Source organism: Chrysemys picta, chromosome 7 (genome assembly GCF_011386835.1).
Source record: "Chrysemys picta bellii isolate R12L10 chromosome 7, ASM1138683v2, whole genome shotgun sequence".
Taxonomy (NCBI): Eukaryota; Metazoa; Chordata; order Testudines; family Emydidae; genus Chrysemys; species Chrysemys picta.
Window position 1 is genome coordinate 48,272,464 of NC_088797.1, and position 14,897 is coordinate 48,287,360.

The 14,897-nt window shown below is 43.7% G+C and overlaps 1 protein-coding gene across 7 annotated transcripts in view; it reads right to left on the reverse strand.

Moving 5' to 3' along the window:
• The window catches only part of DNAH1 (dynein axonemal heavy chain 1), a 160,018-nt gene that overhangs the window by 56,505 nt on the left and 88,616 nt on the right, over positions 1-14,897 (reverse strand). For all 7 annotated transcript variants that reach the window (XM_065551361.1, XM_065551362.1, XM_065551365.1 and 4 more), the window contains 13 exons: positions 14,576-14,730; positions 13,039-13,216; positions 12,195-12,389; positions 11,367-11,486; positions 10,508-10,666; positions 10,088-10,192; positions 8,086-8,226; positions 7,391-7,551; positions 6,097-6,254; positions 5,717-5,890; positions 5,313-5,351; positions 3,812-3,990; positions 2,758-2,988 (listed from right to left, as the gene is read on the reverse strand). In XM_065551361.1, the coding sequence (XP_065407433.1) occupies positions 2,758-2,988; positions 3,812-3,990; positions 5,313-5,351; positions 5,717-5,890; positions 6,097-6,254; positions 7,391-7,551; positions 8,086-8,226; positions 10,088-10,192; positions 10,508-10,666; positions 11,367-11,486; positions 12,195-12,389; positions 13,039-13,216; positions 14,576-14,730 (1,995 nt within the window). The remainder of the gene's footprint in view (positions 1-2,757; positions 2,989-3,811; positions 3,991-5,312; positions 5,352-5,716; positions 5,891-6,096; positions 6,255-7,390; positions 7,552-8,085; positions 8,227-10,087; positions 10,193-10,507; positions 10,667-11,366; positions 11,487-12,194; positions 12,390-13,038; positions 13,217-14,575; positions 14,731-14,897) is intronic.

Sequence of the window (14,897 nt, forward strand, 5' to 3'; positions counted from 1 at the left end):
CATTGCTCATCATTAAAATCTTTGGTTTCAGAGTAGCAGCCGTGTTAGTCTGTATCCGCAAAAAGAAGAACAGGAGTACTTGTGGCACCTTAGAGACTAACAAATTTATTAGAGCATAAGTTTTCGTGGACTACAGCCCACTTCTTCGGATGCATATAGAATGGAACATATAATGAGGAGATATATATACACACATACAGAGAGCATAAACAGGTGGGAGTTGTCTTACCAACTCTGACAGGCCAATTAATTAAGAGAAAAAAAAAAACTTTTGAAGTGATAATCAAGCTAGCCCAGTACAGACAGTTAAGAAGTGTGAGAATACTTACAAGGGGAGATAGATTCAATGTTTGTAATGGCTCAGCCATTCCCAGTCCTTATTCAAACCGGAGTTGATTGTGTCTAGTTTGCATATCAATTCTAGCTCTGCAGTCTCTCTTTGGAGTCTGTTTTTGAAGTTTTTCTGTTGTAATATAGCCACCCGCAGGTCTGTCACTGAATGACCAGACAGGTTAAAGTGTTCTCCCACTGGTTTTTGAGTATTTTGATTCCTGATGTCAGATTTGTGTCCATTAATTCTTTTGCGTAGAGACTGTCCGGTTTGGCCAATGTACATGGCAGAGGGGCATTGCTGGCACATGATGGCATATATCACATTGGTAGATGTGCAGGTGAACGAGCCCCTGATGGTATGGCTGATGTGATTAGGTCCTATGATGATGTCACTTGAATAGATATGTGGACAGAGTTGGCATCGGGGTTTGTTACAAGGATAGGTTCCTGGGTTAGTGGTTTTGTTCAGTGATGTGTGGTTGCTGGTGAGTATTTGCTTTAGGTTGGGGGGTTGTCTGTAAGCGAGGACAGGTCTGTCTCCCAAGATCTGTGAGAGTAAAGGATCATCTTTCAGGATAGGTTGTAGATCTCTGATGATGCGCTGGAGAGGTTTTAGTTGGGGGCTGAAGGTGACAGCTAGTGGTGTTCTGTTATTTTCTTTGTTGGGCCTGTCTTGTAGGAGGTGACTTCTGGGTACTCGTCTGGCTCTGTCAATCTGTTTTTTCACTTCAGCAGGTGGGTATTGTAGTTTTAAGAATGCTTGATAGAGATCATGTAGGTGCTTGTCTCTATCCGAGGGATTGGAGCAAATGCGGTTATATCTTAGAGCTTGGCTGTAGACAATGGATCGTGTGGTGTGTACTGGATGGAAGCTGGAGGCATGTAGGTAAGTGTAGCGGTCAGTAGGTTTCCGGTATAGGGTGGTATTTATGTGACCATCGCTTATTAGCACAGTAGTGTCCAGGAAATGGACCGCTTGTGTGGATTGATCTAGGCTGAGGTTGATGGTGGGATGGAAATTATTGAAATCATGGTGAAATTCCTCAAGGGCTTCTTTTCCATGGGTCCAGATGATGAAGATGTCATCAATGTAGCGCAAGTAGAGTAGGGGCGTTAGGGGACGAGAGCTAAGGAAGCGTTGTTCTAAGTCAGCCATAAAAATGTTGGCATATTGTGGGGCCATGCGGGTACCCATAGCAGTGCCGCTGACTTGAAGGTATATATTGTCCCCAAATGTGAAATAGTTGTGGGTGAGGACAAAATCACAAAGTTCAGCCACCAGGTTAGCTGTGACATTATCAGGGACAGTCTCTACGCAAAAGAATTAATGGACACAAATCTGAAATCAGGAATCAAAATACTCAAAAACCAGTGGGAGAACACTTTAACCTGTCTGGTCATTCAGTGACAGACCTGCGGGTGGCTATATTACAACAGAAAAACTTCAAAAACAGACTCCAAAGAGAGACTGCTGAGCTAGAATTGATATGCAAACTAGACACAATCAACTCCGGTTTGAATAAGGACTGGGAATGGCTGAGCCATTACAAACATTGAATCTATCTCCCCTTGTAAGTATTCTCACACTTCTTAACTGTCTGTACTGGGCTAGCTTGATTATCACTTCAAAAGTTTTTTTTCTCTTAATTAATTGGCCTCTCAGAGTTGGTAAGACAACTCCCACCTGTTTATGCTCTCTGTATGTGTGTATATATATATCTCCTCAATATATGTTCCATTCTATATGCATCCGAAGAAGTGGGCTGTAGTCCACGAAAGCTTATGCTCTAATAAATTTGTTAGTCTCTAAGGTGCCACAAGTACTCCTGTTCTTCTTTTTATTAAAATCTTTATAATTTTACCTTTTGCTTATTAACATTACCACAGTAGTACTATTCTCTCCCAACAGGGAATCCTGCAGTAATGATAATTACTTGTAAAGGTCAATTGTAAAGATCTTACTGGCTAGCATTGTCCTATTGAACATAAGGCTGGGATTCCTCCTAGTCAATTCCATCCTCCAGTTCTGAGTGTTGCACTCAGGTTAGGAGGATTGGCACAGAAGGTTGCCTATTGCTCTTTGCAGGATCATTATTACCTGCCCAAACACCAGAAGATGTAGGGGAATTCGGAAAGACATCACTTCCTAGTTCAATTTCATTCAGGTCCTCATATTGTGTCCATCATTCATTTAGAGCCTAGCCTGACTCTGTAGAGCATTACATGATTGGCACTGGGTATGGGATCATATCCTAACCACCTCAACATAGCCCGGCAATGTTAACTCTGGGTAGGTGACACATTCTAAACACTCAGCTAGAGAAAACCCACAGCTTGTATCAGCTATGCCTTCTTAGTGTTCAATAGGAGTGAATACAAGGAAAAGAAAGTAATAAAAATGGGTAGGAATCAAAAGCATCCTACCTTTTCCTGGTCATCAATTAGTTCATATATTTTGACATCAGCACCAGGCATCATGAAATCCCCAAAGAGAACTGGCTGGTAGGGGATAACCTCCTCAAAGGTGGTGTCCCACTCTGCCATCATGCTCTTCATCAGATCATCAAACCAGTTGCGGTCCTCATCATTAACCAGGCGGTCGCGGAACACACGGCAACTCTCATGATACCAGAGCCTGAGCAGGTGCAGTTTGTCCTGGCAGAGAATCCCAGTGAGATATGTCCATTAGGCTACGAGTCCCTCCTGCAGGATTGCTAGGTTACCTCCAGAACATGTGGTCATTTCTAACTCTCAGAAAAAGAAGAATTTGGAAGGACACCACTAAACCCCTTTCTTAGCAGCATTCCATGCTAAAGCATGTGCTCTACAGAGGAGTTAATTAACACTGCAATAAATATCTGTGCTATTCTTCCCCAGGCTGGGGTAACTTTAAAATCAATCCGTCATCTCTTATTAAATTTTAATTCTTCCTTTATTACTATTTTCAAAGGTCCGAGATTAAGACCGGAAAGACCCATTATGATAATCTAACCTGCCTTGCAGAATACAGGCCAAAGAACTTCTGCCAGCAATTCCTGTACTAAGTCCATATCTTGCTACAGCATATTGTTTAGAAGGACATCCACTCTTGATTTAAAGACTTCAAGTGGTGGAGAACCCACAATATCCCTAGGTAAACTGTCTTTTCCCCCAAGGGAAACTGACCCAAGACAGCATCCTGGGTGTTGGAACTCCTCCAGCAGCATCCATTCCAGTTTACACGTGATTTCATATTTATAGTTGTGCAAAAAGACACAACAAATAGGGTATTTCTGTGCATTTATTACACTTGGGTAGTGTCAAAATGCACAAGTCTGAATAACCTGGGAAGTGCAACAAGTCCCTAGTAATAACGCAAGGCCTCGGGCAGCTTCTTGCCTTTTCTATGTCCATTTTGAACCTTGACCTGTGTACAGTGAGATCTGGAATTCTCCAGGCAGTACAGAATCATGTGAGATAAAATGGTGGGAGGACTCACCTCGATTTTGCAGGCTTCAGCCATGAGCATCCCCTGGAAAACTTTGGAGAGGTCCCTCAGATTAAAGGTATAGTGTGACTTTGCTGGAGTAGGCAAAAGTTGGGACGTGATGGTTGAATACACACGAATGGTGGCATCGACAAGGGGCTCATTCAAGTGCTCGACTCCAGGGGCTCCAGCTGCAGAAACAGAAGGCAGCAGCATTTTAGGGGTGTGAAGGACTGACAGAATTCAAGCACAATAGGCAGGCAGACTGACACTGATGCCACCATTGCTATTGTTCAGTAACACTCATTGTGGACCTTGCCATCTCCTCAGCTTGCCATACTTGTTGAATCTGCAGCCAACAGGCTCAGTGTTGACCAATACTCAAGGGGAGACTCTTCACCAGTCATAGCCAGACTTTGTCCAACTAGTCCACACACGTGAGCTCAGTAGCAAAGTATCAATACTGTCCTACCAAGGAGGCAACCCTGACCTACTAAGCAGCAGCTGCAGTAAAAAGGTCACACTCAGAAGCATCTGTAGAGACTGAACATGTACAAAAAAGTATCTTATGTGTGGGCGTAGATTAAAGAAAAGAGAGTAGAAAGTAATGGGGGATGTCACTAATAAGGGAATAGGGGGGTGCCTAATGAGCACTATGCCATCTTGGGTTTCTGGGATACATTTGTCATACATCAAACTCAATTAACGTGGGGTCCTCAAGGAAAGATTTCCTTTGAGGGTGGTGAATGGCAGGATTAAAAGCATGCCAGTTATCAAAACATTTTTTATCCTAATCCAGTTTCTTATAAAAAATACCTTTGTAACAGCCCTGTCACACCCTATAATCATGCCCACTTTTTACGATGCTGACTAAGATCCCACCAAACATGGCCAAATTCACTACTTGTACCTTTGACTCACACCCACAGACCTTGCTATGGCCCCAAGCTCATACCTAGGAGCCAACATCTCCTGTCGTTGCTTAGAATCCCTACATGGGTGCCCAGAAATCTCTGCTCTGGCCCTTGGTTACAGGTTGATGTTCATATTCCTTTCCAGTGTTTACACTCAGATGCTCAGCTCTGTGGATGTGACCTCAAATTCACACCTTGGTCCCAAACTACCCAGCTCAGGCCCATGGATGGGAATAAAAGGCAACCAGAAACGGACAAATGATGATGAGACTATGACACAAAATGAAATCAATTCTAAGTGACTTGTTCTATCCTGAAAATCTTTTCCCTGGGTGGCTACAGCACCTTTGCAGACTCCAGTACTCACTGCTCAGCTGTTCACAGGCTACAGCTGTTGGAGAATAAAAGAAACCCCTGCTTCTTCTACAAAGTCTGAAGCCAACTGCAGAGATCATGCAACACATCTTGCCCAGTCATCTGGGCAAATGTCCGAGTCTACTGAAGGATTCGGGTAACTCATATTGTAGAATCCTTCTCAGCACTCCGTGAGCCCTGTCCTGTTCACAATGTATGGTTTGTGTTCAGCCACTTTTACTTACGGACTGGATCTCTGAAACTTCTTTCTCCAAGGAGTCCAGCTAGAAAATCAAGGAAGAAAAACAAAGATTGTTTTCTATTGGCAAAGATAGATAATATCCACAGCACTTGGTCCAACACACAGAAAATCCCTTTTAAGAGGACTAGGCTATGTCAGATTTTATGTACACTTTTCAGGGTCAGATTCTCTATGGTGGTAAATTGGCACATCTCCACTGAACATGATGAAAATATGCCAATTTACCCCGCTGCTCGGAGTCAAATGATAGTTTCTCAGAAACACTTTCCATTCCAGATTCCAGCATTTCTTAATCCCCTCATTAGCTTAATTCTTAACCAAGGGGGGATGTAGATGGGCAGAGACTTGCGAAGTGAAGAGGAAAAGCCTTGTGTTCTCAGAACTTACCCATCCAGCTGCCAAGAATGGTGGAGAAGATTTTCTTCTTGCTGCTGTCCTCCATCTCCGTAAAGGAAAGATAGTTGAAATGACGGGTGAGGCGTGCCGTGATGGCATTCCTTCCTCCGCCTGGGGGGCCCATGGCACAGACGAAGTTAATATCCACCAGGTTCTTAAAGATACCTGGGAAATAATCCAGAGGAGAGTAATGGTGTAGCTGCATGCCAAGCGTAAACCAGAAATGTTTTCTATGAATCCTACGTCTCACTCACTATGTATACCCACTGGAGGCTGGTTACCTCCACATTAGCCTAATTAGTCAGCATGAGAATGTAGAGAATGTTCCTTAGAGAATGTAAACAGTGTTAGGCAAAGAACCTGGATCATACCAATCTGTTTCCTGTCGTACCAGCCCTGGTGGTCCATCCACTGCCGAAGCAGCTCAATGGGTGGCTGAGCACCATAGGTCTCCAGTGCCGGCATATTTAGGTCATCAATGAAAAATATGAAGTACTTGCCAAGAGGAGGACCAAACACCCCCTTTCTCCTGCAAGGATGTAGAAAGTATGTGAGAATGGGGATGGCTGAAGGGAGTACAACCCAACACTTCCATCACCAGAGCACTCCTGACACAACCCAGTCCAAAGGACCCACTGCATAAGCAGCCTATGGATTCACCCCCGCTTCTCTGGATCTGTATTCCATCCCCGCTCTCTCCCAAAAAGGCACAACACCGTGTTCAGGTGAAGTCCTCTGGTTACTTCAGAATTCTGTCTCAAGTTACAGCTGTGCAATCCCAATGAAGCCCGTATAGTTGCAGTGGTGTAAGACTGACCAGAATTTGGTCCCATCAGTCTGTTTGCCCCCCTTGATGAATGCATGTGTGACCCATTAATGACAATGGGAGTCACCTGCATATCTCAAGTAGCAAAATATACCCCTAAATGTTATGTTGTCAGTCAGGAGAACTTGAAGTGAATCAGAGAGAATGTCTTACAGTCTGTCTCATCTTACGCGGGGGTTCCATTCCGAGGTTAGTGTGTAAAGCGAAAACCGCGTACAGCCAAAATTCCATTGAGTTCAATGGCGGGCAAAATCGCCCGCACTACAGGTATAGTATTACAATTATTTTTCTCTTTTTGTTTTTTGTTTTTGCCGACTGTGTAAAGTTGAAATCGCGCATGTTACATGCGCGTAAGATGCGACAGACCTGTATATGTGTTTCACACGATTGATCACTGGATGCATCAAACCAGATTGTGAATGGTGAAGGGTGAAGCAAGCCTCTTTGGGGTTAAGAATGAATGCTGCTAGCCCAAGCTGGATGATTCTTGGCATGCAATGGCTAACGTTTCCTCCCCTCACCAGTTTCCTTGAAGATCCAGTACCTGGATTTCGGGAATGATCGCTGCTAGTTAGGCCAAATTTTGTAGAATTTAATGGATAACAAGGAATTGTGCAACATCAACAGATTCTCACTACTGTCTTTTATTGGCCATTGCATCCAATGTTTCTAGCCCTCCCTGATCCAGAGTTAGGATTGAAGTGCCCTTTATTTCCCTCAGCCAGAGTTACATTTGGACTGTGTCCTTTCAGTGCTCAGGATGGAACCGAAGGACAAAGGTATTAACAGAGAGGTATATCAATACAGGAGTGCTGCCTTTGCTAGCGCAAGAGTTTTGCCTTTTATCCAGTTTGCTGTCAATGAGGTCCTGGGTTTGATTGGCTGAGGTGCGAGCAGAAAATGTTAGAAAGTGGGTGATGTATTCTAGAGGCAAGTTCTTCAAAAGCTTGTCTGAAATCGTGAGAGTCTTCCCAGTGCCAGTTGGACCAACACAGAGAACCTGCAGTGAGAAAAAGGAAAGGTAGTCATCATTGCAGTGTAAACCCGGGCAGATAGAATAACCATTTGTCAACTGGTTTGCTTTGACTGGCTCAGTGGGGACGACACAGACTCCTACCAAAACCAGTCAAGGACAAAAAGTTTACTCTCTTCGTTAGGGAGGCAGATTAGGATAACAGATCTCTCTCACAATGAAAAGAACTGAACTGGAGAAGTAGGGGAGGGAGCCCTAGAGAGTGGGGAAATCTTGGGTAGTGATTGGTCGACCTGTTAGAGCAAGTGAGGCTGAATCTGGCATCTGCACTGCCTCGGTCTATCTATGTAAAGTTGGCATCAGCTCAGTTGCTGAGGGAAAGGAATAATGATGCTTGTAAGCCAAGTACCATGTCCAACTACAGGAATGAATGTCTGCAGCAGGGGGAGAATTTAACTATATTAAGTATTTCTAAGGCACCTATCACCATATAGAAAATGGGACCACAGCCAAAGAGACAAAGGTTATATCCAAAAGCAAAGGCAAGGTCAAGACACATACTGGTTTTCGATTGGTGAGCAGCATTTCCAGCAGGTGGGCCATCTGGACAGTATTCATTGTGGGGATTATAATGTCACAGAAGCTTGTGTCAGGAACTATGGTGAACTGTGCAGTGTAATCCATCCAATTCACCCAGCCCACCTGAAAGACAGAGTTGTTACTGGAAGAAGCAACTGCCTCTAAAATGGTGATAATAAGAGTCAGCACTTATACTGTGCTTTTCCTCTTCAAAGCTCTTTGTATAGATTAGGAATGGATTTCTTAGGTGACCTGATTCCCGGGCCCTTGCTCTCCTCTCTACAACATCTCTCTATATATTATTGTCCCCCAAAGCAGCTGACACTTTTACTATGGACTAAGGGCAGCCTGAGGGTTAGAGATTGTTGCCCCCAAAGTAACTCACTCTTGAATTCTTTCCGAAAAATTGGTTCAAATGTTGACAGAACATTTGAGATAGCTGCAAGAACAGACAGTACCATTAGACAGAGACCTAAACCATAAGGGGGAAATAGATCTGATTGAAAAGGAGGAAGACTGTTTCATTGGAAACCTTTCTCTGTTTGTTGCAGACTCCATTCCTGTGTTCACCTGAAATGTATGGGGCAGAGAGGCTGGATGTGTGCATGACATGAATTACCATCCCACTTGAAAAAAGCCAGAGGCCAAAACCTACTAACTCAGGGCCAGTCCAAAGATTAGGGAATGGGTCCACCAGTGAGGCTCAGAGAATCCTCCTCCAGATTCCATTTCTGAGGTCTTTCCCCAGTGCAAACACACCTCTACCCTGATATAAGGCGACCCAATATAACATGAATTCGGATATAATGCGGTAAAGCAGTGCTCTGGGGGGGCGGGGCTGTGTATTCCGGCGGATCAAAGCAAGTTCGATATAACGCGGTTTCACCTATAACGCAGAAAGATTTTTTGGCTCCCGAGAACAGCGTTATATCGGGGTAGAGGTGTAGCTCCAATGCTGCCTCTGCCACTGCTCAGAGAACCAGAGAAATGCAGGGCTGGAAGGGACCTCAAGAAGTCATCAAGTCCAGCCCCCTGAGCCGTGGCTGTACCAAGTCAACCTTGACCCTCCCAGACAGGTGTTTGTCCAACTTGTTTTTAAAAGCTTCCAATCATGGAGACTCCATGACCTCCCTTTGGAAGTCTATTCCAGAGCTTACCTATCCTTATAATTAGAAAGGTTTTCCAAATATCTAACCTAACTCACCCTTGCTGCAGATTAAGTCCATTACTTCTTGTCCTACCTTCAGTGGATATGGAGAAAAATTGATCACCATCCTCAACATACTGGAAGACTATTATCAGGTCTCAGTCTTCTTTTATCAAGACTAAACATGCCCAGTTTTTTTAAACTTTCCTCATAGATCAAATTTTCTAAACCTTTTGTTGCTTTCCTCTGGACTCTCTTCAATTTGTCCACATCCTTACTAAATTGTGGTGCCCAGAATTGGACACAGTACTCCAGCTGGAGCCTCAGCAGTGCCGATTAGAGCAGGACAGTTACCTCCTGTGTCTTACATACAACTCTCCTGTTAAATTCCAAAATAATATTAGCCTTTTTTGCAGCTGCATCACATTGAGGACTCATATTCAGTTTGCTCATGGCTATCCCAAGCACCAGCACCATGCAATTGACACGAATCTTCTTATTTTTACTTCTCTCTCCCTCCCTTCCAGCCTTCTGAATAACAGCAGTGAAATTGACCAGACTTTGGACATTTCCCAACCAGGGGAAAGCCCTGCAGCAACTGTCTGCAGTTCCTACTTCACAATCACAAGGGCAAGAAACCTTTTTTTAAGCACAACGTTCAATTTCTCTTTAGACATCTCCACCCAGTATGGCAAGGCTCCTGCTCACCCCTGGTGAGTAGAGTTTACTGTGTGTGCAATACCTTAGCCTTAGCTGCTGGTCCCTCCCTTCTATTCTTTAGTTTGATGAATTGCTCAGCTTTTTAATCCACAAGTTAGAGGTGGGTAAAGTCTTTACCTCCTTGACAACATCTTCATCTATATCTTCCTCAGGATTGCTAAGCCCAGCATCATCCAGTTTATAATCATAAACCAGCCCCACCTCTGGGAAAAGTAACTGGATCTGTGGGGAATAAAGAAGAGCATGAATGTCACACCTGGCTTTGGTCCAGATCAATTGACCAACAGGAACCAAGCTAATATGGAGAACATTACTTTTCAGCAATGAAATTCTGTTCAGTCCATATGGCTTATCTCTCTCTATCCTCTTTTCTAAAGGTTTTGATGCAGATGTTCTGATGAAGCTTGAAGTTTCCCCCCTGTAGATAATACCCCATGAGGGACCCTTACACAAGTCTTCTGGAAATTCAGGGAGTTCTGTTACCCCTGTTACCAGGTGCTACCATCATGAGCTAATATTACCTTTACATCCACTTACCTGTTCACTTGCCATCTTCTCTCTCAACCACATGCTGAAGGCCACGCGGCTTTGGGCATCTCCAGTTGCACCCACACTCCAGATCAAGGAGAACATGAACCAGGGTTCAATCAGTTCTCCAAGTCGGTCAGCCTTCTCACGGGGAACCTTCCTAATTCCCTGAACATCCAATAAGCAGCACAAATTTAATCCTCACACACAGTTCAATTGGATTGGGGGTTAAATATATGCACCTCAATGAAAATCTTGATGCCTCCATTTAGTTTATTTACTGCTTCTCTGAATGATTCTTAGATGAGTCCATTCATTACAGACTGTGAGCCAAATTCTGCTCTCAGTTACATTGGTGTAAATCTGGAGAAGCTCCATTGTTACTCTGGATTTTTGTTACTGTCAATGAGAGCAGAATTTGGCCTGTGGATTTTAATGCCTGTCTCCTTCAATATCAATACAAAGAAACTACCATCCCGGATGTATTCCTAAATATAAATGTGCATCCTATTTCATCCAGCACTATAATTGTGGAGCTACTGTTGTAGTTAGCAGATTATCCTCTTGCTTTATAGTATAATCCTCTATTGTGTACAGAGCTAGAGTTATCCTTCTCTGGTGTACTGCAGATAATCCTCAATATAACCATGCATTCAGCATGAGTCAGGGCAATGCTGTATGTAGATGAGCTTCAGAGTAACTGACCAAGCTCCCTCCAGCACTATGCATAGAACACATTGTTTCCCTGTAACTTCCATCCTGTAATGTGCACAGGTGGTAGCTCTGGTGTTCCTCCTACACTCTGCAGTTTAACCCTCTAGTGCCATGAGCAGCGATAGCAACAAATGGATGATACAAAAATTCCTACCTCAATGGGAATGAAAGGTTCAAAGAAGCACTCCAGTAGTTTGAGAAGGCTCATCGTCAGGTTACTGTCTGTTGAGGCAATTATCTCTTTCACTGAACTCCGGACAAAGCTGATGGACTCCTGCAAGGATCAGGCAGACACAGCTCAGCTCCTGTGTCATCTTCCTTTCAAGAGTTTATTTACCTCCTAGGGCTTCAGTTTTCCCTTTTCTCACTGCATGTTACATTTATCAGGGAGGTCACAGCTGAAAATTCTGCTATTTCAAGCTGTGCCCCAAATACCGTTCGCTTCAGCCAGAGAATGGAGGCCGAGGAGAGAGTCTGAGTAAACCTCTTCTATTTAATACTGAATAGATTATAATACAGTAACAGTCCTGGTCTTTTTGCCATCATTGTTGATAAATAGCTTTTAAAATATTTCCGACAGTGCTCTGTTGTTCTCCATCAAAATGATGGAAATAGCAAGGCTCAGTTTTACAATTCAGAGCTACATCCCTCTGTGGAATAACTCCACAGAAGGAAACAGAGTTACCGCAGGAAAGAATTTGGCGTGCTGATTATAAAAAACGACACAGTCCTTCGGGCCAGTATGAAGAAGTCACATCTATATGGATTAGTGAGTACATAAGTTATTAAGACCAGTGGATTCACTCTGGGTACTGGTAGCATTTAATCATTTAGCCATTTAATCTTAGATGTGGCTAAAATCTTAGATCTTTAGAAGGACCGACTACTCTAAAACTAACCCAACAGGTTCTGAGCAACTGGCATCCTAAAGCCAGGTCTGTCAAACAGACTGGGAGAGATCTGGAACATGACAGGAGCTCACCTCTAAAAATCTGCTGAAGAGGGATGCTAACTGCTCTGAGAAAGGCTTCATGATGTCTGGAATTTTCCTCAGCCAGCACCAAGTGAAGGGCTTGAGCCCCAAGAGGCTGGGCTCCAGGTAAACCATGCCGCACCGGGATACTGTGGCGGGGGAGGCAACAGCCAGGTCCTGTACTTCAAACATCATGGTCATCATCTGAAAACCATGGATGGAAAACAAGGATCTGTCAGCATAGCTCAGCCTTAGGAAAGAAAGGCTCCTAGGATCTTTCACCATGGCTCAATGATAAGATCACCTATTCGGCTCAAAGGAATCGGCTCTAATAATGCAGTTCTCTGCCACTGGTGTTGGTAGGGAAGCAGGTAATGCCGCAGGGGAGTAAAGCGAATGCTGGGGCTCCCTGGGATTTTCACCTCAGTTGACTCAGACTCAAGCTGGGATTGTCAAAGAAGCAAAAGAAGTTAGAATTCCCAACACCCCTTGAATGTCAGTAGCATTTTGCTTAGCCCTCCTTTGAAAATCTGAGGCTCAGTGCCTGCCTGCAGAGGTACGGCGCATATACTGTAGTCAAACAGAAAGAACCAAATGTAGCTTGTCAGCTCTTTAGAGCAGGGACTGCCTTGTTCTCTGTCTGTACTGCACCTAGCACACTGGGGTCCTGGTTCATGATGAGGGCTCTTAGCTATTACTGCTATACAGATGGTAATCTCTGCAGGAATCCATCCTGTACATAACGTTAACTGGAAATGCAAAGGCAATTCTGCACCTTAGAGCGAGCAAACAGAGGAGAGAACAGCTAGAGAGGAGAGAGAAACAGGACAGCAAGAGGAGAGAGGTTAGTCACCTCTGTTAGCTTAATGATTTCTCCAGAGCTAAGACACAGCTTCTTATTATCATCCAGCACGGTGTTCATATTCTCAATCCAGACCGCATCGACTGGCCCATCAAACACATACCATTTCTTATTTGTGTCACTGGCGATTGCTCCCACCCGAATGAGTGATGAAAGAATCCCATCCGTCCTGTAACATGGGAGGAAAGAGGCAAGAGAAGCTGTAACAGTTGCTTTCTTTATATCTATCTCCACGTGAAATTCTGACCCTGTTGAAATCAATAGCAAAATTTCCACCAACTTCCCTGGAGTGGGATTTCACTCTGGGTTCATATACTGTGTATCTGAGTGCCTCGCAAGTTTATTAAAGTGAGCAGATAAAGATATCTCCCTCCTTCCCCAGTAAATCTCTAGAATCTGCGCATCTTTTTAGCATAACCTTTTTAGAAAACCTACCCCACTTTGTGAGTGAAGACACCGATTCCTGTTGCTCCTATATACATAGCACAACATGGACACTAATAATGCATCCATACAATGCCAGTGGTGCTGCTGGTGCTGAGTGGGATAGTGGAGGAGAGAGTGATGGATGTTGACGTCTGGGATTTAATCTTTATGTGAATGTTTACAATGCAATTGCTGCTCAGACCCTCAATTTCACTCCCATTATTAAATAATTATTGTTATTTATATAGCACCACAGATGTTCATGGCCATTGTTACCGAGATCAAAAGAAAACAGACTAGTCTGAAGCCCAGCTGATTAAAAGAGATAGATTTATGTCTCTAAATGTGCTTTATATAGAGACTGTATTTTTTGTCACGCTGATGTGTCTATGTGCTGCCCTTGGGCAGGAACCACATCATAAATAAGCTGTCAAGCTTAACTGGAATATACTATAGAAACATCCTTCAATAAAGATTCACTGGAGCCCAGAGCTAGTGAGCTTCAGGGTACAGTATGAGAAATTGATTTGCTTTCGCTTTTCTCAGAGGTTTTTTTTTTATTGGTTTTCATAGTTTTCTGGAACATACGTTCTTTAACTTTGTTCCTAAGCATCTGGCTGGTTTGACAGGAAGCGTTACAATAATGCAAGTGGATCTTACATTATAGCATGCGGATCTCTATCAATCCACCAAGCCCTTCTGAGCCAGCCTCAGAGAGGAACATTTAAAAGCCCAGCTAGTGATAAGTGGGCTGTCGAGAAGGGAGATGAGTCTCTCTCAATAAGGAGTCTGCAGAATGAGGATGGAGAACCTCTGAAATAATAAGTACGGGGGAGATATTCAAGCACAAAGATAGGCTCCTAATTGCCAATGGCAGGCAATGAGAGTTGGGAACCTAACTTCTCTTTGACTATCTTCCCTTAGTTACAGAAGGCCATCAGCACAAGCCAGATTTACACCCCACAAAAGGCATTCTTCACTCTTTCCTCTAAAGCAAGTAAAGCTCTTTAAGGTTCTGTATCCTAGAGAGTTCATAGACCTAGATGGACGACAAGAAGCCCTAGACCAGATGAGAAGGAGGAGGATGGGTTTTGTCCTTTACCATTCATGCGTTAGCAAGTCAAACTCTCCATAAAGCTGACCCATAGTGATGGATTTCGGATTCAGTATAAAGTAGTTGACTGCTTCATAATTCCCACCACTGACCGAAGGCTGACCTTTCAGAGAGGTCATTGCAGCTGCCAGAACTCTGTAACACTGCAGAGACAGAAGGGAAGGGAATTAAATATTATGGCTTCTATGACAGCAATCAGAGGGGAAGTAAAATCACAGGGACATGATTCCGAAAACAGTGAGGAAGGAGGAGATGTAATGAAGGACTTTCTGCAAGTGTCTGGAAGTAGCCTGGGAAATGGATCTGTAAG